Source organism: Lates calcarifer, linkage group LG7_2 (genome assembly GCF_001640805.2).
Source record: "Lates calcarifer isolate ASB-BC8 linkage group LG7_2, TLL_Latcal_v3, whole genome shotgun sequence".
In the NCBI taxonomy this organism is placed as follows: Eukaryota; Metazoa; Chordata; class Actinopteri; family Centropomidae; genus Lates; species Lates calcarifer.
Genome location: NC_066854.1, coordinates 10,136,762 through 10,159,765, shown reverse-complemented (window position 1 = coordinate 10,159,765; position 23,004 = coordinate 10,136,762). Strand labels below are relative to the sequence as shown.

Below are 23,004 nucleotides of genomic sequence, written 5' to 3'. Positions count from 1 at the left end.
AAATATAGACAATCACCAGACTTATTCTTTAAGGAAGAATTATAAATAGGCATAAAAACGTATATTTTCAAAAGTAATTTAATCATAGGTCACACTCTGGTCTGCATATAATCAGGATCTTAGCAATGTGATTAAGTGTGAGATCATGAAGAGCAGTAATAGTTATTCATTAAATATTAAAATCAATTCTAAAGCTGACCGGGAGCTAGTGTAGGAGCAAACTCTGGTGTGATGTGGTGAGATTTGTTCCAGATTCTGTCCCTGTTGTGTAAAGAGGGTGAGGAGTGAGCTGATAACCAACGGCATAAATGAGTTTCAGGATTGCCATCATAGGATTTGTGTTGACTATGTTAAAGTATCTATGTGACATAGGACTCCGATCTCACTGTCATCTAACTGCCACGTTGCTGTGAGGAAAACTTAATTATTGCCTAGACCCGATCATGATAATTAACTGATGAAGTTCAGGCAGCTAATTAATTCCAAAATGAAGTGAAGTTAGTACTTGTAAGAAATCTCCAGAAGGTGTGTCATGTAGAAAGTGTGTATATATGTGTGTGTGATACATGCCATCCTGTCTTTGCCATTGCCTGCCTGCAGTGGTGAGGTTAGTTTTTAGATATCTCTCCCTCTCTCTGCCACTAGAATCTGAAACTGAATATAACATTTTATCATCCGCAGCATAAACCTGATAAGCCCTGTCCCTGCCTCTGTGCCAGTCTCCTCACTGCCATCATTACTCACTGTGGCTCTGACATCGAGTTAGCACACAGCTCAGGGCATGCTGCACTGTTCATGATGTGCCCTCATTCCTCCCACCTATTATATCAACAGTGTGAGGGGGGAAAATGCAAAGCTCCTGTTGAACAAGTGCTGAATTTAGAATAGCGCTCTCACTGTGGCTGCTTATTCAGATCGCCTTGCTGATGATTACCTGTCATTACTTCAGAAATTTCTGCAAATACTGAAAATTGACAGGGATGTGGTGCGTATACACACACACACACACACACACATTCTGGGTGTTTTATCGCAACCTGTGATACGTACACAGTCTTTACCTACTTAATGTATGAAAAGACTCTTTTCAAAATGCCTTATGTATACTGATGACAGAAACCGGTGGCTTGTAATTTATCAGTATTTCAAAATCAAATGATGAAAAGATCTTGTGATGACTCATAATTTCCATGTCAGCAGCTTCTTAGCAGCAGCAGGTCAATATTCTCTGTTCGTGTTTCTTTGCCTAGTCTGACTGCACCGCGGTTTGACCTGGTTAATTGGCTCTGACACAAATTACCACACAGTTGCACTACACAGGACTGGTAAACTAGGCGAAGGACAACAGGACCTTGAATAAATTGCACACAAGATGCACTTCATGACAGTAGACTAATCGTGAGCACAGGCGAGGTCTGTGTTTCAAGCCAAAAAAAGGTTTGAGTTATAGTGTGCTTTCAGCTTTCAAAAACTAGAAGTTGAAAAGTTGTGGGAACTAAAAAAAAAAAAGTATGCAGTCTTCATGATGCTCTGCTAAATCTGACAGTTTTGTCAAGCAGATTTTTAAAAAAAATTATATGATATAATATAAATCTAACTTTTAAAAGAAATATTTTCTTTCCGGTTTAGAGTAAGATGAGAAGTTTGATACTGCTCACAATTGTACACTAAATATGAAGCTTTCATACTCTGTTTCTAGAGGTGAGCAGTGATTGATGTGATATTATTCTATAGTTTAACCATGACTAAGTCAGCCATGTGGCATTGGTGGTATTTCATGTTTAAACTGCATGTAAAAGTGTTAGCATGAAGCGAGAAGGGGCAAATAAGCTAATAAAGCAACTTTTGCTCAGCAGCAGCTGCAATGGTTGCAAGTAGCAATTACAGGATAAAATACAATATGTCTTTGATAAAACCACTGAAATATTTATCTGTGACATGGAATATAGAGCAACAGCATCACAAGTAGAAACTCAACAAACTGACTCAGTAACACCAGTTACACAATGTCCATCAGACATTTGCTAACAATAGCTACTATAAGCTACAGCTAATGCCAGATGACACAAGACTGTAGCAGAAGAAGGTGTTATTTCCTCCTTCAAAAGTTACTTGACCTTCAAAGCGAGGCCATGTAACTTTTGCTAAATTAGCTGCAAGTGACAAGTAAAGGATGATGGTAAATGCTAACACGTAATGTAACATTTGCACAAATAGAGAAGAGTAATAAAGTCAGTAAACTTTATCAGTGACAGAAAAATCTGTACAATTTTATTTAACATAAGCCAGCAAAAACTGTTCTTCGTATCAGACAAAATAAGGCTGATGTTGCAGAACTGAACAAACGTGTTATATTCTTGATTTATTCAGCTTTTCATACATAGGACTGATATGCTACTTAGATTAATACAAAAATGTGACACTGAGGTATTATCATACACATTCTCTCTGGCTTGTTTGGAGTCTGTGTCTCTCTTTCCCTTGCAGTCATACACACACTGTATTGTGAAGTTCAGGACAGAGCTGTGGTTAAGATCTGTTTCCCTGTCTGTGTATTTGCACAGCTGTTCATGCAGATTGATGCCCTCTATCCAAAGCGCTTTGGAACCTGGACTGACTACGCCAAGAAATTCTGCAATGCCCATTACAGGTGACCTTTCAGCACAGACCCACAGACAGACATACACCTCGTACGAATCCATAACCTCACATTTGCTCTATGTAATTTGTACTCTGTAATTTATGTTTTTCTGTAAGAAAGTTAGCTGAGAAGATAATACTAATTGTGTAGCTTCAGCCAGCTGACTTGTTAGCTTTGCCTAAAGTAACAACTGGAAGGAACAGCTAGCCAAGGTAAAACCTTCCTATTAGCACGTCCAAAGGTCACTAGAAAATGAAAACAAAAAGGGTAAAAATGACAAATTGTGGTTAGACTACTCCCAGCCAAGAAATAACATGTCACATAATCCTTCATAAAATGGCTTATTTTTACACTTCAGTTTTTGTTTGGGTTTATCTACAGTTTACGTTTAGTTAGCTTTAGTAGTGCTGGTACACATATTTTTTTTTACCTTTGGTGCCAGGCTAGCTGTTTCCCTTTGCTTTCAGTCTTTATACCAAGCTAAGCTAATCATCTCATAGCCTCAGCTTCCTATGAAACCAACAGACATGTGAATGGTATCAATCTTGGCAAGAAAATCAAAGTAAACATCTTTTCCAAAATGTCTAACTATTCCTTTAAATGTAATACCTCAGCCCAGTCTGTTCCTATTCATAAACTCTTAATTCCTGCTTAGAGGAATTAGCAGAGTTTCAATGGATCTCACCTACCATTTAATTTTCACTCTTTTTAAGTATCTGCTCGGGTAAGGTGGGCTGTACCTGAGTCTGGAGTGGCGGTGCTGATGAGTTAAGGGTTTGTTGTCAGAGCCAGACCGCAACTGAAGCCAAGCGTTAAATGCCAACTGGCTGCCAGTTGCCAGTGACGATCAGTTACATGTGTGAACAAACACATCAAATGCATTGTTTTGGATGTCCATCAAAGTCGGCTGCTCAGTCGGGGATGGGCCTGGCGCCATTAATGATAACACTTTGTATATAAGAGCACTCCGTGTGGCTGGGGAATGCCATTCTGAGCCACATACACACACACACACACACACACACACACACACGCATTCACACAGAACACAGAGAGGAACACAAGGCAGAGTCATCTGATTAAAGTGTTCTTATTGCATTCCCTTCATAATAGTTACTGTGGCAGCAGCCCAGGAGACAGAAAAGCAGCATTGCAGCTGGACAGTTGTTGGTTCAAATCCCCAGGCATTAAACATTATTTAGAAGGAGTGAGTCTCTTCCCTCAGCAACTACAAGTTTGAATATGAGAGTGTGAAACAGTAAATTTTGGCAGTTCCTTGTTAACTTTGTCCACACTTCCAGCCAATATGGCAGATACCCAGCCTTTGTATGGAGGGCCAGTTCTATTCTAAAAATCCATTTGGCTGATAAATTGTGAAAGTTGCCGGCGAGTTTTGGGATGAACCTGCTGCTGTGGCCATTAGACAAAATAGTTTCCTGCTTCTGCAAAGTGCCCTTAAGCAAAAACCTGATCCCCCGACTGCTCCAGCAGAGCTGCTCAGCAGTAAACGATGGAAGGCTGCTGTGGTGCTGGGCAGCTCCCAGGTGGGAATGTTTAAATGTGTTTAACTATTCCTCCAGGGCAGTGCTGTAAATAAGTATGTTTTCTTAGGAAGTTTCTCTCAGTGAGAAATGTGTTTAAAAAAAACAAAAACAAATGCATCAGCAGGCACAGCTTCACCTCTCACTCAATCCCTCACAGGTACTTTGGGCCTCGCAGGCAGTGGGACTGTCGGGGGGCGTCCAACCTGGAGGAGCTGCACCAGCGCCTGAGCCAGATCATGATCCGCCGTCTCAAGGCTGAGGTGCTGAGTCAGCTGCCCCCCAAAATCCGCCAGCGTATCCCCTTCGACCTGCCCAAGGAGGCCGCGAAGGTACGTGTCAGCTCACACAGAGAGAACGGTTTTCATATTGTACTTTGACATGGACAGTTTCCCACTGGATTACATTGCAGCCACCATTTGTAGTGGAAAGGTACACTGTTCTTAGTCAATACTGCACCATTTCCAAAGATTTTTGTCCCTATCAACCATTTACACCCAAAAGCCCAGGTTCAAAAATGAAGTTATCCTTTAATGTCACAGTTGGTAAAGGTGGAAGGAGGCTAGAATTTCCTCCTGGGGACCAGTAAAGTCTTATCTTAGCCTATGAAGATACATCACAATGTGTTTGTTGATTGTGCTTTGTATTATTAATCTGCAAAGGAACTAGTAGCTGAAGTTATGAAGTATCAGAGGTGGGGTAAAGAGTAGGGGTGCAGTGATTCTGAAACAAAGACTAAACCCACAATACAAATATCCACCATCTGATATCACAATGGAGGAAGATGAAACCACAGCACCCACTCCCATCCCACCACCACCACTGCAGCTGCAGCCTCTTCAGCTCTCATTATGTTTCTAATTGAACAAAACTCATTTCACAATTAACACTATAACACATTTAAATCGCCAAATAATTGTTCCATTTGAAGTTAGGAAAAGCTGTATATTTTACACCTATTTTATTGTCTTCCACCTGCGTGCATCATGTGACTATTTTGGACCAGTCATGATTTAGGCTAGTTTAATTAGCTCAAGATGAATAATAATCCTAAGACTGCAGACCACTCTGAGCACATATAAGTTGGCAGTGTGGGAACATTTTGGTTCCCGCTGCCCACTCTGCAAAAACAAAATAAAGAAAGCAGAGGTCTGAAATTGAACCATGGATTTGGAGTTTTACACCCAATAGTTTGGACTGATTTAGGGAGTAGAAGTATAATGCAGCAGAACATGGAAATACTCAAGTAAAGAACCTCAGAATTCTACTGTACTTGACTAAGTGTACTTTGAGAGTTTTTGGTCCACCTTACAATTGTGTCAATATTATCTAATTGTCAATATTATCTAATTGATACTGCTACATTTGTTGTGTTTGCATCAGCTTTTTGACACCAGACCTGAAGCTCAGCAGTGTTATACTCTTCTTTCCTTTCTTTAACTTTTTTTTTTTTTTTTAATTAAACTTACCCACAAACAGAGCGGAACAGATGGCCTCATATAGACAAGTTTTTGCAGTTAAGAGAGTTTGGTGAATCCGACTTGGAACACTCATAAGAGCGAGCCTCACAGGAAAAAAAACCAGAGAGATTTAGGATAAGAAGAAGAAAATGTTCCTGCATGAGCCCCATTCTCTTTTTCCAGTCTCTAAAAAGAATGGCGATGAGCATTTTTTAAAACTATTTTCTGACATTTTATAGAATAAACTCTCTCTTTTTTTCCTCCTTTGGCATCACAGTCAGGTCATTCAGGTCATGCCAAATATGAACTTGATGTTTGCCTTTCACTCATCCATTACTATACAATGGAACTAACAGTGTGTAAAACTGCCTATTGCTGCTTTAAGATTAGATAACTCTCCTTTAGCCCAAACTAAGATCCACTGAGATCTGGGTGTGTGTGTGCAAGTGTGTGTGTGTTCTCTCTCCAGCATCATAAAGAGGATGCCAGGGTATTTGTAGAGTAAATGTCATGCTTGGTGTGTAGGTGTTTGCGTCTCTTTTAGCCTCCCCAAAATTATGGTTGCAGTTTCTGCCTCCCACGCCGCACTGGATGCGTGGGAACGTACACGTGAATGCTAATGCAGCTTTGACCCGGGCCTGTGCGTCTTGTCGACGTGTCTCCTCCTCTCTCCGCATCAGGGTCGCCGGTGTCAAGGCTGCAAAGGGTTAGCCTCCCATTGGGTGTAACAATACACACTCAGAAGCATCCGCTAAAGAAGCCTTTGTTATATTTTGTATCATATCAGCAGGAGTGGAAAAACACTGGAGGAGCTCTTTCAGCACTAATTATGCAGCGAGCCACCATCCCAAGAATGACACAACAATAAGGAAGTTGCTCAGGAAAGTGATGATGCAGGGTTTTACCTCAGTCTCCCTAAATGTTAAGTGACGCTTTAATTGGGGGCTAAATATGGTCAGTGTTTCTACATAGTGGCGGCAATTAGGCCACAGAACGTATATGTAGGACTGCTGGAAAAGTTCATGTCATGTCTTGTAGTTGTTCTCTTATCTCGAGCTGGCTGAAACAGCAGCTTCCAATGATCCTCAGAGGAATGAGCCCGGAAGATCATTTGTCTTCTGTGAAAACAAAAAAACACAACTGCGCAAAAAGCTATTCTGCTTTACAGTTTATGGGGTTTTTTTGTGCATGAGATGAATCTGTGAGTGTTTTTTGAATAGACAGACATTTCATCCTCAGCTAAATGGACTGGTTTTAAGAGACGAGCGAGGGAGGTGTGAAGTGGCTGAATCTGCGAGCATTGTGCCTCTGAAAAGAAGGGACGTATGAACAATATAAAACATAAAAAGACCAGGGTGGACATTATTTTCCTCCAAACAAACTGTGACGGTGTGTACTGTACACCAGGACCGCTCACCAGTTCATCCCTCCTATCTCATTTTACTCCCTAATGACGGCTTTTATCTTCCACAGCCAGACACTTTTTATGCCCCTCCTGCCCTTTACATTTTCAGCCCTGGCCTTTTGTCAGTGTTAGTCTAGTGAATATCACCGAGGGTGGAGTGTTTAGCCACACTTTTTTTAAAATGCAGAAATGTAAAATTTTTAATTAGAAAAAAAACATTGCGAGACAGTCATAGCTGTGTTTCTGCAGGTGCTGCTCAGTGAAACATCTGAGGAGAAACATAAAGGAAATGCAGCTTTGTGCTCCTGCAGTATGATACTATTTATTCATTCAACCGTCCTTGACTTTGACGAGGTGTGAATCCACTGAAATGCTAATTATTGCTCTAAATGGTGCAGCACTTTCATGTTCCACCAAAATCTTTTCACTGTACCATTGTAACACAGGAAGAATGCAGTCATGAAACTTGCTCTCCGAGGAAGCCTCCATTATACGTGTGTGTGTGCTCGCATTAATAAGGCTCCTCTCCCTTTTCTCACCCTTTTTTCTTCCCCTCCGACCCCATTCGCACCCCCCCCCCTCACCATGATGTGTATGTATGTGCTTAATCACGCGCAGCCACCTCTTCCCTCAGCTTGCCATATGGTTCACAGTTTTTTAGCGTTTGATATGCGGTGCTTTAAGAAAGTGCTTGTTCCTGTGGAAATCTTACACGTTTTGTAAAAGTCTTGCAGCCTGAATTCAGACAGATTGGATTGAGAGTTGTTAACAATAGGCGTAAAATAACCTCTAATGACAAAGTGGTTTGAAGTTAGACCGTTTTAAAAAAACAGTCAAGGGGCTCCAGCACTCTACTGAAGCACTTGAAATTATAGGCACACTGGAGTTATTGCACAGAAATTGAATCAAATATACTGCATGCTGCTGTTCTTGTCAGATTTCCACATAATATGTTTCATTGTAGTAGAAAAAAATGGAAAAAACATGCTGAAGCCTGCTGTTAATTGAAGTTTTATATGAGGCCTGTTTTTATGATAAACAGGGCTAACCTACATGTCGACAGCAAATGCATGGCCTCTCTGCATGTCTTGTTTATGAGCAGAACGTAGCATATGCTGCTCCTCACCGGCAGCCTCTCCCACTGCGATCCTCTCCGCTCTCCTCTCCCGCCTTAAATACTTCTCGCCAATCACCTTGAGAGCACGCGAGCCGTCTTTGATTTATTGTACCGGCCCGGCTGCTTCTCCATCTTCGACCCCGGCTTGTCACAAGGCGGCTATAATTGGGAGACGCTCATGACCCACCTAGCACAGCAGCCCAGTCAGAGGGGGTGGCATCCTTGGGAATTCTCCACCCCATCGCTCTCTCTTTCTCCCTCTTTTTTTCTTTCTCTTCCAGGAAAAGTAGGACACCCAGCAGCTCCATTAATTGTTTTGCCCTTTATATCTAAAAAACAGTAGAGAACAAGAGAGAGGGAAGGGTGGATGAAGACATAAAGGACGCAGGCTCACTGTCTTTGCGCTCTCCTTGCTTGCAGGAAGCCTCAGCCTGTTTCGCCGAGTGGGAGAGACTGATGAAGGGACTGGGGTCGGGGGTCGCTGCCACGGACAACCCCTTCACTGAGGTCATGGGGCTGGTCACACAGATGTACAAGCAAACAGCTATAGCCAAGGTAATGGGAGACCAGGTGGTGTTACAGTATATATTGCGTTAGCCCAGCCTATGTCATTATACCATACAGTAGACCTTTGAAGGATAAAGCTGGAGGTATGCTACATTTTTCTGAATCCTAACATATTTTGTTTGTATCCAGTATTATCTTATTCCTCTGTGCCATAGAGCCCCATTGCTGTCGAAACTCTTAAAAAACCTTAATTAGCATGAACACACACTGTAGTTTATTTTATTTCAATCAAACCAATTGTGTATCGATCTGCAGCTGAAAATAGTCCCTAACAAATGCATTATTATCCCTGGTTTGATTATTGTTTTCTAAACACTACAGTTCCCAGCTGTTTTAGTGAATTATTTTCCTTCATATAAAAGCCTATTTTACATTTGTGGCCCATTTTTCAAAGATCTTCAATTGGAACCAATGGGTTTGGGGCTGAGTGCCATAGGCAGGGAAGGAAAATCTGTAAGTATTGACAGACGTTGTTGGTTTTGGTCTTTTCATGGACTTTGCTGACGATAAAAAAGTATAGAATCACATCAGTCCTCTCCTTTAAAATTCATAGAAGTTTAATGCTTAGATGCTGAGAGTAATGTTTCAGCTCAGGGCATTTGTACTTAATGCACTCAAACCTTTACTGGCGGTGAGCTGCAACATCTAACATTAGCTGCTTTCACTGCTAGCCCTGCTCTCAGTTTTATTATCTAACAGGCAGTAAAAATGTTAACTTTTCAGCAGCTCAGAAAGAGCAGCCTTGGTTTCAGTTTGACCACCATGGATTTTACTTCATTTCAGACAGCGGGTTGGTTCTCAAACTGTGGAGGGGCCAGACCAGGAGTTCAAGTGTGGATCATATCAAAAATTAAATCAGTCAGATTCACGGAGGAACAATAAACACAAGTTTCAGGTTAGCTAGATTCACTCAGACAAGAAGACATGTAAAGAACAAAATGGACTAATGGATAGATTTTTGACAGCGATGAAAAGAAAAAAAGGTGATGCTCATCAAACAACCTTGTCAGTCAAAACCAAAGCCCTGAATATATGATGAAACCTGTCTTGTTCTTAGGGCTGCTGTCAGTATAACTGGAGATCCTCATGTCTTTTGTCTTCTGTCTGTAGCCCAGTATTCCTAGGAATTCCACTTACTGCACAATACAGGCAGGAGTATGCCCAATATGTAGCAAGGTGAAAAGTAAGGGTGTGGAGGCTTTGATGGTGGATGGGCATGTAATGTGTCAGAGCAGGAGGTGGAAGTTCAGATCCCGTTACACACCACAAATCAACACTCACCTTTTTAATAACCATAACCACCAATCTTTCCCTAACCTTAAAGGACAGGGCCACAGTTTTCAAAGTGTGTCTTCAAACAGTGGTTGAGAAACAGGTTTTGCTTGCTGTAAACATTCCTCCTGTTGAATATGGCTCTTCCTAATGAGCTTCCAGTGTAAGTGATGGGGGATAGAATCCACTGCAAAAATATATTCCAGAGTTTATCTGAAGGTAATATGAGGCTTCAGCAGTCAGAGTTAGACAAATCAGATGGATCTCTTCCAAAGTTAGACTTTTTTGTACCTATTTCCCAGTTTGTGTCACTATCTTCCATGTATTACACTGACTGAGTGTAAGTGACTAATTTTTAGGAAGAATCCTTTTAATGGCTTGTGACATTAGTTTATTTGTCATAACCACAAACTTACCTTAAGATTTAATAGTTCAGAAGAAATGCTACAAGTTCAGCCTCAAACTTCATTTATATTCTTTATAATGTCACATTAGGTATACTGCATCTGGTCATTAATAAAAAGAAAATATGACACCTGAAAATTCATATATATTGTAGTTTTAGTAGTTTTTGTTGTGTTTTTTAAGTATTTGTTGCCCCTTGAAGCTTTCCACAGCTAAATAAACAAACACCATTACATCAGTAGCGCCATATTGACAAATCAGATACTTTCCTAGAATGATGGAAACGCGCCCTGTGGTTAAAAGTGCAAAGATTTTAAACGTCAGTAAAGCTGAAAAACTAAATACATATATAATCTACAACAGTTTAAATAGCTTGCAATTGGCTAAAGATCGTAATTTGTATTCATTTTCATGTTTCAGGAAATGGTGACTTGATGGTACAGCATCATGTTCAGAGCGCTTGGCCGACCACTCAGTGAGATCTCATGGGAAAGCATTGCCATGGTAACAGAGCCTAATGGTCGCCAGTGAAAGCACTTAGACAAAGTAGGGAGTTATAACCGAGGTATTATTTAGTTGTGTCCAGCCTGGCATGATTACACCTTATCTCAAAGTTACACACCGCACTAAAATAGCATCTCTGTGATGTTGTTGCTATGGAAACTCAGTCGGCTCACAGTTTGAAGTGACATTTTTTTTTAATGAGAGAGAAATAAGCAATGTGGGAAGGTGGCTGGATGCATACAGTATGAGGAAGGTTGAGGTCAAAGCAACTGGTGATGAGAATCTAACAAGCATTTACATTTCCTGTTCCTCAGTGGAAATATTATTTAGGCAGGAACATAGTTTTCAACCTCTGATCAGTTCCCAGCCTCTTTAATCTTGATGCTAAGAGAAGAGGCTGTTTCTCAATCTCCTTTATTTGTAGTTGAGTAAACATTTCCACCAAGTATAGTATCCCTCTCCAATCATCTGCCATGTTCGAGGGCTGGCATTCCTCTCAATTAGCCTGACGCCCTCAGCCATGAGGAGCGTGGCCCCGAGGTTAACGAAGACCGGAGATAACCACCGAATGCAATCATTCGCACGCTACTTGCTCAGCCTGCCTCCGAGCTTGGATCTTCTTTGCGCCTGGCGTTGTTTGCTGATTGGATTTCTGCTCAGTTTAGCCTAACACTGGACCTCCTTTCATTACAAAGCCCCCCCCCCTCCCCCGCCCACTCGCCCACCTCAAAGCTGATACTGCTGTCCCAGTCTCATTTCCTCTCCTATCGGTTTTTAGAGTCAGACACACTTTCTCTACTTCAGAAAAAAAAATGTGTTCTCTCTTCTTTTTTTGGATCATCGGGAGGGGTGGAATGGTGTGATAGATTCACACATCTATGTCACTCTGACGAGCATCACGGCCCCTGCCTGCCTGCCAGTCTGCCTGGCGACGGAGCTGCCAAACGCCTTTGGGGTATTTTTATTGCTTTACCCGCCAAGCATCTGCTCCCAATTACCCAGAGAGGACAGCTCTGATGCTGGACTTTAAAGCAAGCTAACGGGCCGCTTCAGACAGCCGAGAAGTTTGTGCACTAATTAAACTCAGCGGAAGGAAGCAGGCAAAGCCAAGCCGTCAGTAATGAGGACCCCCCAGATCAGAACAGGGTCGGCAGGCCTGGCGGAGAGATTCATTATCAGGCGCATCGGCTAATTATCAGCAAGGCAAAGCAGAGGTTCTCCCACCAGAGCAGGTGTGATTGCTGCAGAGGTTGTCAGGTTGCAGGAGGTGTGGAGATTATAGGGGTGGGATTCACACCATGGAGAAAGGCCTGTCTCCAAAACCGTCTAGTAAGGGCTCTGTTTGAGTCAAATCAAACCTCAGTATTTCTCACTAGTTGGTGCTATTCTTGGCAGCTTTTTGGCCTGGGGCGCTGAAATGAGCCGAGCCCGGATGCTCAATGACACGCTCATACAGCACATCCACTCCAGCTTTGCAGAAGGTAGCGGGAGCGGCCATGGCCATCACAGTGTGATCGCCGGGCAGCAGCCGCACGGTGAAATGATAGATACGGATACCTGCAGGGTACAGTTAACTCACCCGCACTTCTGCTGCTTTTTCTTTTTTAGATTGTTAGCTTCATGCTGTCAATCAAGGTCGGAGGCTTCAGTGGAAACAAGTGAGATGCTGTTAAATTTGGACTGTGATGTTTTTAAAGCATTGTTACCGTTTGACTTCATAAATAAAACAAGACTAACGGGTAAAAAGAAAACAAAAAAAAAAAAAGCCAGGCATGAATTTTATCAGGGTTATGTAAGTTAAAAAAACAAGCAAATAACAGCAGAGTAAAGTAGTTGCGAAGCTGAACTTTTACTTAACTGTCACTTTGACAGGTTACCAGCCTAATATATCTGTATTGGGGTGTTTGCAAGTGCTGAAGAAATGTGAAAATGTTCTGAGTGCAGTCACATAAAGTGTTGAACATCCTGAATTTACTTTCCAGGCAAGTCCACCACGCCACCAGCCCTGTCACACAGATTCTTATCCTGATAGTTACATTATATATATGTGATTCTGATGTAAGTGCTCTATCTTTATTAAGTTGTTGTGAAATCTGGGAGTCGTCTGGTTTGGGGTGGATCAAAAGGTGAATTTTCTTGTATCTGGTGTCACCAGAAAAAAAGGAGAGCGCACACCAATCATATCTCCGAGTTGTGAGTTATTGATTTGCTCTCACTATCTGCGAGCTGACAAATGCGCCCCAGTCGCTCTGTGTGCTCTCTCCTTTTAAAGTCTGGATCCCTGGCATTCAATAGAGAATCGATCACACAGAAAGGATGCCGCGGTGATTAATTGACTTCTCCACTGATCTAGCCGATTCCTCTGTGTGTGGTCGACCGGTGAAGTGATGGATTCAGTAGCTCTCTTTCATCTGTGTCTATTTCTGTATGTGTGTGTGTGTGTGTGTTTGTGTGTGTGTGGGGCCAGGCAGGAGCTGTGAAGGACTACATTAAGATGATGCTGGAGGCAGAGCAGCTGAAATTCCTGGTGTTCGCCCACCACCTCACCATGCTGCAGGCTTGCACAGAGGCCGTCATCGAGGCCAAGGTAACCTCAGGCGGTCCTTAGGCAACTGGATCCGCTTAAAACGTGTTAAAGGGGTGGTAAGCAACGGCTGTGGTAGCACCTGTAAGAAATACAACAACAATGACACTGGTGTGTTGGGAACCATTCAAGATTCCAGGAAGACTACTGGTTTGAATTTCAGTTTTTAAAGCAAGAGTTTTTCCTGTTTTTCCACCATGTTAATTGCCTCTAACAAAAACAAGTTCTTCCATATCACGCACACTGCCTCTAAAATCATTGATCTCCTCACCCCCGACCTTTTAGGTCTCAGTTAAAGCTGTCATACAGGCACAAACACACAACGCTGGTCACCCCTTCATCCAGTTTTTTCACACAACTCCAATCATACAGGATGCTAAAGCACGTCTTTGCAAAGTTCCGTCCCCTCTGCAGCTCTGAGCACAATACCCCGCTGATTACAATTATCTCTTTATGGATGAATATGTATGGATTTACATGGATGTTTCTATGTGAGTATGTACTGTATGTTCCCAATACATGGATGGATGATGCTCATAATTAGGCTTTGTCACTGCAGGAATCTGTCGTCCATGAGATCCTGGAGATATAGTTGCCCAGTAATATTAAATACAAGTTCCAGAGACTTCCAGGGGTTGTTGGCAGTGCTGTCAGTGGTGATGGGTCAAGCAAATGTGACGCCATAGCACCGGCTGTGTGAGGCTGCTTTATCTAAATGCTAACACATTGTAGTTTAGTGTATTACCATGCAGAAATATGCTTATGAGCATTTAACAGAAATAACAGAAAAAAAGAAAGATAAATCAAGATTAGAGAAAAATTAACAATGACAATGTGCAGGGAGGCAAACTGATCTGTAAGAATCAGCTTCACTTTTTCCACTGAAAAGTCCAAGTTTGTGAAATAAAATCTGCTAAAACAGTCAGAAGGCTCTTAAAAGTTCGGGTTATAGGAAGCTTCAGGTCATAGATTGATAAATTGAAAAGCACTACCAGTGAATCTATTTATCTAGCTAACTATCAGGCTAGCTGATTTTCTATCTAGCTATGCAGCTGTTTCCTCTGCTGTCTGTCTACCAATTTATCTGTCTATTATAGTTATTAGTATATTATTATTATAGCTATCAGGCTATTTCACTATCTATCTATCTACCTGAATAATCTGAATTCATTTAAAGTATTTACATCTAATTTGTTTGTCAGTACAGTCACTAAAAGGTCTTGGTAATTCATGTACTGGCAGATTTCTTTGATTTTATTGTATGTATATTGTTAGACTTAGAGCAGGAAAATGTAAGTGAACAAAATGCAGCTGTCAGTTTAACACCATACCATTTACTTCTCTTTTATTCTGTCCATAATTTCACAGCTCTTGGCAGCTACGATAAATCAGAAAACCAGCTTCCTGTGCTCCAAGCCTCTGACACAATGCTCTTAAAAAGTTTCCGTCTGATTTCCATAACCCTCCAAGAGATGGTTAAAAAAGTCATGGAATATGTGTTATTCTTGCTCTATCAATCAATTTGCAACAAGAGGGAGCTCTGTTTTTATATGGTTGATATTTCATTTTGGCACAAATGTTAATTTCTGTCATTTCTATTTAAGATTTTAAAGTTTTTTCCAGCCGCAGAGGCCTGAATTGCCCATTAACAGTAACCTGCAAGTACTTGATGTGCAGAATGTATTCGTATTTCACTCCTCCTTCCTGGCTAAGCAGAGGTAATTGGCCCCATACTTAAATTTTATTCCTTCATCCATACTCCCGCTGTGTTTATAAGTCAAATCCCTGCCATATCCATGATTAACTTAGACAGAGTACTGAGCTCTGAGCTCACAAGTTGGGCATGTGCTTCAGTGGGGGCTGTATAGCAGATGTTAGAAGTCATGAATTATTGGAGTCTTATGCTTATATGATAAATTCAGGTGTACAGTGTAACACAGGTAATTAAGAAATTAGAATTTAGAAACACAATAAAATAAAATTTTAGTTCTCTGTTAATCATCATCAGTTTTTTTCTGAGAGAAAAGTCTACTTTTTCTCTCAAAGAAAGTAAAACTTTACTTCCACAACTAATCTCCCAAGGCGTGTTTCACAAGTCATCACAAGCAAACGATATCTCTTAGCTTGATGACGGCAACCTGTGAAAGAGTTCAAGTGTGTCTGTGTGTGTGTGTGTGTGTGTGTGTGTGTGTGTCGGTACGTGTCGCAGGGGTCGTGGAGGTGTCGACTGCATGTAATGCTGCGGTACGACGTGTGATAACACATTCCTCCATGAGACGCTCATTCTCTGGTGCGTTCACACTCATCAATTAACAGAGACGGGCTAAAAAAAGGAACGACAGGCAACACGCTGTGATGAGGAGCTCGGCAGAGACAAGTGACTGCGCTCCAGTCACCTGACATTATCGCTGTTTTCATGCTCCACACTTTCCAATTTCTCACCTGGTGTCCAACTTGTTGGAGAGTTTATTTACTAAAGTTGCGAATTTTTTAGATTAGTAAATAAAGTGCACTACAAGAGACAAACAACTCTGTTGAAACAGCAGCTTGATTTGAGAACGTTTTTCTGACCTTGAGATGTTGTTTAACCCTCCTAGTTTTCCGTGAACATTATTTATTTATTTGAGGAAAAGTCAAACAGACCTCTGTGTTCTCTCTCAGCAAGGCTCTCCTTCATATTCATGCAGTTACAGTTACATTCACACGTGGGAGCTGCACAGCGCGAACACACTCTCCTACTGAAGGCCACTGAGCAGCTCTGCAGGACCGGTGGACCAAAATCAAAAGAGTGCAGTCGCCACAGTGCATTAGCAGCTCAGTGAATGTCAAGTTCAAGTTCAGGTTTAATGAACATGCAGCCGCTGCTCCTTTGTTTGGTGTCATAAAATGTTACAAAACATTTTATGACACCAAACAAAACACTCTCATTTTCTCTCAAAAAAGCCATTTTATTTACTGCAACCAGTTCAGTGTTTTCTATTGTGCATTCATTCACACATCTGTTGCTGAAAAATCTACAGAATAGAAAACAGGATAATGAAATGCTCCTCTCCTTTAATGTTCCACCATAAACCTGCACCAGCTTTTTAAAGGCAGACAACAATATCCCTTGCAAATTGTGTGAACCTTTAGTCAGTTAAATGGAATGTGTAAACAATCACAATTACATTATCTCCTCCAATTATTTGCATGACCCTTCCTCTAATGCATATGCATAAAAGAGAGAAGATCATCTCAGGTGACAGCCAGGCCAGCACATCTGTGATGAATAACACATCATCTCTATTAGGCACAAAAGACTTTGTTAATCTGGCCTTGAAATTTAGATTTATATTTTAAAGTGAGGCTATGTCACTTTTGAAAGAAGAAACCTCACAGTCTTCCTCTTGAAAAGTTGAATTCATAACCAATGAAAGGCATGTTCCTTAATTCAATACACAGGATTTGCTGCTACAGCTTTACTTGGTCTGGTATGACCAGTGACTAATGTTACTGTTAGCTGTTGTTAACAAACATTAGATAGATACTGCTTTATAACTGACTTCATGACTTTTTTGTAATTTAGCTTTATTTTAGTGTGTCACTGACAGAAATTTCAGTAAAACAAGAAGTAAACACACTTTTACACAGTTACACTTGTTGATATGACAAAGATGTTGCAGCATGGAGCTTATCATGCACTTGCCACAGCTTTACCCAGTTACTTTTCAAAACAGGCACAAAGCTATTTTTTCTCTCTTTGACTGAAGCAGACGTGATTCTAAAAATCAACATTTCATTCAAAGATTTCTGTGTTGCAGGTGTTCCATCAGCTGTGCACATGGCAGACATCACTGTCCGGTCTAGCCTCTCAACTGTCAAGTATTATGAACTGAATTTTCCCCCTGAAAATTAAATATTCTTGTCCCTGCTCTACCAGGCTGGTTATATCCGTATTGATGGCAGCGTTCCTTCCTCAGAACGAATCCAGTTGGTCCACAAGTTTCAGAATGACCCAGAAACCAGAGTGGCCATCCTCAGCATTCTGGCTGCTGGTCAGGTATTTAAACACAGAGACACTCTTTAACTCCACATATTGTTTTCTTTGCTTGTTTTAAAAGTTGCATGATAAATTAAAGTTGCATTGAGGGAATAATGAAGCAGAAACATAATACAATTTCCTAGCTTTTGTAACCACTGTAAACAAAATCTGCAATGCTAATGACTTGGAAATAGTCACTAATCACACTTGACATAGGTTCTGGAATAGTCACTGAAAAATTATTGTATTTTATCACCAGGAATGTCTAATAAAGTCTCACAAGAGTTAGTGGAAATACTGTACTTAATTAGAGATGCTATATGTAAGTTCATGGTATTGCTACATAGCCAACATTCGCATTAGCTATTTACCAGTCTAGAAGAAACTTTGGAAGTTCAGCACTTCATTCCTTCACTCACCAAGACCTGTCTCCAGCGGAGCAAAGCAACAGTAATGTTAACTTCTTTGCTCTTATCACTTCTTTTCTTCTGCTGAAGTTAGCATGCAACCAGCTAGTCCAGTCTCATAATACCACTTTGCGATAGTGAGTCACCGTAGTGTCCAGTCTGCCCTCAGTCCAACATGAGAGGATGAAGAAGTAGTGCTGCCCAGAGAGTTTATTCTAACCTCTTGTCTTCTAAAAACAACAGTGGCTGCAGCCCTTGGTAAGTAAACAGCTGTTAGTGCTAATATTGGCTTCGTAGCGATAGCAAAAACGTACATATACCACCTTTAAACGGTCACTGCTCCTATAGACCGCCTTGGCTGCCTGATCACTACGGGGAGGGGGAATGAATAAGTGCTGTAATATTGTAATGTAACAATAAATAAGCTTAACAGAGTCATTTGGTGCATATTAGCAATGATGACAACTGTTATTGGATGTAGTGAATCACAATCAGGGTCTGTGCAAATAGGAATAAATGCTGAAAATGTGTTTTACTCTTAATAACAAACTTAATAAACTCATTGACATCAATTATTCCAAATGACCGAATATGTGCAGAAATGTTATGCATTCCAATTAAAGGAAATAGGTGCTTGAAGCACTTATATGCCAATTAGCATCTAATATTCAGTTATTAAATAGGATTTGACCAAATTAAATTTCATTGGAAATGGGCTGGAGTGTTCCATTTGGCATGGTTGAATGAGGTATTTTAGTTCTGATTGGACTATTATTTGTGTGTGTGTGTGTGTGTGTGTGTGTGTGTGTGTGTGTTCTTGTCCGTCCTCTTCAGGGTTTGACCTTCACCGCTGCCAGCCACGTGGTCTTCGCCGAGCTCTACTGGAACCCAGGTCACATCAAGCAGGCTGAAGACCGAGCCCACCGCATCGGGCAAACCTCCTCTGTCAATGTGCACTACCTCATTGCCAAGGGCACCTTTGACACTGTCATGTGGTCCATGCTCAACAGGAAGGTAACACGGGCAGCAGCATGCTGGCAGAAAACTAGGAAAAAATTGCACTAAGCCTTTGATTTGTCATCAAATATTCCATCAGTAAAGTGTTCACTGACGTCATATTTAATGGGAATGGTAAATCATGTGATTTCATTTCTGCATGATGCAAACATAGCTTCAGACATATCATACACACTGTCTACTCTGACAAATATTTAGCTTTTTATACACTTTGCATTCATGAATAAACTTAGACACATCTGTGAAATTGATTTGCATATTAGAACAGGCTTTGGGGATTTACATTAATAATCATAGCTGTCATGATTTGTAATTAAAACTGAATTATTCCACTGAAATATGATACTCCTCATTTCAGAACTGATGCTGTTTCAGAAACATGACAAAAAAGCAAAGTGCAGTGCAGAACTGAATGTTCTGTGTCCTCCAGGAAACAGTGACCGGCAGCACTCTGAATGGGAGGAAGGAATACCTGAAGGCCGACGAGGGCGACAAGGACAAGTGGGAGTTCCTCAGCTTCGCCAACGCGTGGACACCGAGCGAGATGGTGCTGCCGCTGGAGGGGAACATGGGAAGCGAGAACGACGTGTTCTTTACTCATGTGAGTCAGCTGGAAGAAATAATCACAAACACCAGTAAAGCATTGTCTCAGTTTACCTCTCTTTAGTTCTGAGATACCAGTCACCAGGCAGATTACAGCATATACAGGAAAGTAAAATTACAAGCCAGTGAGTCTACTCTACTCGACACTCTTTGTAAAGAGAACCTAGAGATGGTTGTGTGGGAAAATCTCAAAAGATCAGCAGTGCCTTCATCAGCTCCTCTTGACCATGTCTACATCCCTAAATGCTGCTATGTGATTGGCTGATTAGATATTTGCGGTGTACCTGTGCACATTCACAAATCTGAGTAAATACATATAGACTGAGATACAGTCTCATAACTCTCCACACACATTTGCAAATAATACTGCTGCAGTAATACCCCTGAGAAGGAAGGAGCCAGATTGTGAATAATTGTGAATAAAACAGACTGTGTTCAAAACTGAGATTACATTTGGAGTAACCATGGTAATTTTGACATTTATTGTCAAAACATTTCAAGGTGCCTTTGTCGACAAGTAATTAAGAAAGAACATAAGCATCTAAATGTAAACAATAATGAATATATCTGACGTTTTAGTTGAGCAGTTTGTCAGTTTTTACAGATTTTCTATATTTACTTAAGCACAATTACCTGAAACACTCATACAGTTCTCAAGATATTAAGTAAAGTAACCACATCAATCAATTTGTCCTGCAGGAGGCTGTCACTCCCTCACAACATTTAACATCATCACTGAGTTCATCGCTGACAGGTTCTTGTATCATTGATTAAGTTAAGACAGGCTTGTTTCTTCATGTCCCTTATTCACAATAGTTACCTTATACATAACAGTGAACAAGTTCAGAGAAAAGTTTCAATACAATAAATGCATGTAAATAAAGAAGCCTAAAGCACACAGTACAGCACACTTCACTTGGTCTCTGTATGAGTGGCCTGTTGTTTCTCTCTGATATCTGCCTGCTCCATATTCAGCAACTGAGGGACCTACAGCACCTAAAACTCAGTTTTGCCCTCTGTGGTGTAAATGTGTTTGAAAGATGATAGCAGAGGAATTACCCCTTTTAAACTGAATGTGACAAGGTGTGATCATTTCCACAATGAATTGGGGCTGTTACTAGTCAGTGCATCATTGACTGACTGTAATTTTGTGTCTGTCTGTATTTAAATTGTGTAACAGGTAGATTGGTAGATTACAGTAGGAATCGGGCTTGTTTAAAGAGCTGTGGAAAATACATGACCCATATTGGAAACTAAACTGAGAGGCTTTTCTGTGCCTATTCATTTTTTGCCAGCAGGTAGTTTTCATATTTTTTTCTGTTTCACCAGGATACTACTTAGCAGAGGGTAAAATTATTACCTTGTGACAATGGTAACAAAAAGGAGATTTGTGTCATGGATGCTGTGTTGTTTTAACTGGTGGATTGAAGCCTTTCATGCATGTAATAAATCTTAACTGTGTGCTATAGAGAATAAAATTAACTTGAGCTTGCATCTTTTTTCTTAGTTTGAGAAAGAGAAGCAGCATGACATCCGCTCCTTCTTCTCCCCAAGCGCCAGCAAGGAGAAAAAGAGGAAGAGAACAGAGGATGAAGAAACATCTCCCTCCATCTCCTCAGAGACGACCACTGTGGCGGCTGGCAGTGGAGCCAACTCGGAAAAAAGCGAGGAGAAGGAAATAAAGTCCTTCCTCCAAACCCCTGCCACGCACGACCAGGACTTCTCCCCCCAGCTAAAGAGGCTGCGGACACCGCAGCCCAGCCCCAGCCCTCGGTCTCGATTCGGTGGGAAGAGGAGGTCGGCGACGGGGGCGGTCAGCTCTGGCAGCCCCGGTGCTCTGATGTCCTTCATGGCCCCGCGGAAACTGTCAGAGCCTGAGCCTTCGATGCAGACGTGGAACTGTGGGGCCTGCACCTACTCCAACAGCAGCCTGTTGCCTTACTGCGAGATGTGCGAGTTCCCGCGCTCTTCCTCTGCTGCCATGTCAGGTACAATTACGAAACGAGAAACAAATAATAACAAATCATCTCATCTGTCCTCCCATAATGTGTGTGTGTGCGCGTTCCTCTATTTTTACTCTTTATTAATTCACAAACTTCATTTCCCTGATTGCAAAACAAACTGGATTCCATTAAGAAAAAGACAACAATTCCATCATCTCTTGCTTGAAATGAAACACCTGAAGCTGAAATCCATTCATTGCTTTATTTTCCCTCCCGTCAATATCAATCGCAGCAGTCTGTTGACATAATACTTTTGAACAGCATTACAGATTTCACCAGATGGAGATGCATGATAGCGAAAGATGGAGGCAGGCTTGCCAGAGTCTGAAATAGCTCTGTTAGGAGAATATTGTCTGTCTCTCTCTCTCTCTCTCTCTCTCTGCAGATGACAAGGACACAGTATAATTCTCACCTGTCAAGCTGAGAGAGAGAGAGAGAGAGAGAGAACAGGCGCCTACTATTGCTGCAAACGTCTTGCACAAAGTTGGGAAAAGTTGAGCTGGCTCTAGCTGATATCTCTGACAGCCTATGATTGTATCTAGCAAAAGAGAGGGGAGGGAAGTCGTTATGACCTGGCAGACTGCAGGTCCACGCTCTTTAAATGTCTGAGATGCATCAGATCGACTCCGAGATGACGTTAAAAAAATAGCCTAACATTTCCATGCAGTTTCAGCAGCAGAGGGAGAAGTAGTTTTAGTGCTTCTTTAAACGCAGGATGTTCTACAGATTTTTATGGTTGTATTGATATTAGAGGCCGTGTAATTTAAAGTCAGACAAACCTATGTATCTTCACACTTGGATGAATCTTTGCTCCTGTTGTTGCATCTTATCCAATCCGACACAGACTGAAAAATTAAAAAAAATATATATTACAGAAAGTCACTAAAGGATAAGATACTATATATCAAGGCTTCTTGTTTGTTTCGCACAGTACCTGCTATGTATCTGTTCTAGTCACAAACTCTCAGTTTATAAATGCTCAACACCACAGCTAGACCTTCAAGTTGAAAGAAAACTATCAAAGTTTTTAAGGTCAAAATATAAGAAAACATTTCAAAACAATTTTGAATAGATTTAAGGAGGAAAGCTTACATATCAAAAATGACTCATAAAAAATAATATCACCTCTGGCCCTTCGCCTGCCAACTTAGTGAGATAAATACTCCAAATGGACCCCCCCCCCTTTTTCCTGTTTCCTTAAAATAAAGGCTTTTATGTGTTTTTCATTTGCCATAAAATTCAATTTAAGTATTAGTTTAAAATAGACAATACAAGTTTGGGGAAATTATTCACTTTCTTGTCAAGACTGAGACGAGAAAATCAATATCACTCTCATGTCTGTGCGCCAATTATGAAGGTGGAGTTAGAGTTGAAGCAGGTAGCGTGTTTAGCTTAGCATAAACAGAAAGTAGAGGGAAATAGCTACCCTAGTTCTTTCTGAAGTTCTAAAATTGACC

The 23,004-nt window shown here is 41.1% G+C and overlaps 1 protein-coding gene across 4 annotated transcripts in view; it reads left to right on the top strand.

The window, feature by feature from the left end:
- Window positions 1–23,004, top strand: part of zranb3 (zinc finger, RAN-binding domain containing 3) — a 97,583-nt gene that overhangs the window by 18,007 nt on the left and 56,572 nt on the right. For all 4 annotated transcript variants that reach the window (XR_007809039.1, XR_001963775.2, XM_051065978.1 and 1 more), the window contains exons 6-13: window positions 2,565–2,650; window positions 4,343–4,514; window positions 8,585–8,719; window positions 13,380–13,499; window positions 17,416–17,535; window positions 18,759–18,938; window positions 19,372–19,542; window positions 21,052–21,532. Coding sequence is in view for 2 of the 4 variants with exons in the window: in XM_051065978.1 (XP_050921935.1) it covers window positions 2,565–2,650; window positions 4,343–4,514; window positions 8,585–8,719; window positions 13,380–13,499; window positions 17,416–17,535; window positions 18,759–18,938; window positions 19,372–19,542; window positions 21,052–21,532 (1,465 nt within the window). In the remaining 2 variants the exon portion in view is untranslated. The remainder of the gene's footprint in view (window positions 1–2,564; window positions 2,651–4,342; window positions 4,515–8,584; window positions 8,720–13,379; window positions 13,500–17,415; window positions 17,536–18,758; window positions 18,939–19,371; window positions 19,543–21,051; window positions 21,533–23,004) is intronic.